Source organism: Eurypyga helias, unplaced genomic scaffold (genome assembly GCF_000690775.1).
Source record: "Eurypyga helias isolate BGI_N326 unplaced genomic scaffold, ASM69077v1 scaffold40417, whole genome shotgun sequence".
Taxonomy (NCBI): domain Eukaryota; kingdom Metazoa; phylum Chordata; class Aves; order Eurypygiformes; family Eurypygidae; genus Eurypyga; species Eurypyga helias.
The window spans coordinates 1-307 of NW_010264422.1; the positions used below are offsets into that span (position 1 = coordinate 1).

Below are 307 nucleotides of genomic sequence, written 5' to 3' on the forward strand. Positions count from 1 at the left end.
GCGTGCGCCCCGGCGGCGCCCGCTCCCCACGCACCTGATTTCCGGTTGACCTGGTTCTGTGGAATGATGATCTGGCAGGAGTTGGCGTCGTTCGTGTTCTTGATCGGGTGGCTCAAGATGCAGATGACCCGGATCACTTGGCCGACCTTTGTGACGCGGTCCGAGACGTAGCTGGGGTCGCAGATGAGCTGTTTGCAGCGAGCGACCTGCGGAGACGGATGGACAACGAGTCACCGCTGCACGGGGGCGCAGCCAGGGGAGAGGGACCGGGCGATTTTGGGGAAAAGCGAGAGCGTTTGGAGGCGGG

General features: G+C 63.8%; 1 protein-coding gene across 1 annotated transcript in view; it reads right to left on the reverse strand.

Moving 5' to 3' along the window:
- Nucleotides 1–34: 34 nt before the first annotated feature.
- Nucleotides 35–307, reverse strand: part of LOC104513140 (rab GDP dissociation inhibitor beta) — a gene marked incomplete at its 3' end in the record, with an annotated part of 6,573 nt that continues 6,300 nt past the window's right edge. Inside the window, exon 7 of the mRNA XM_010156384.1 lies at nucleotides 35–206. Within this exon, the coding sequence (XP_010154686.1) occupies nucleotides 35–206 (172 nt within the window). The remainder of the gene's footprint in view (nucleotides 207–307) is intronic.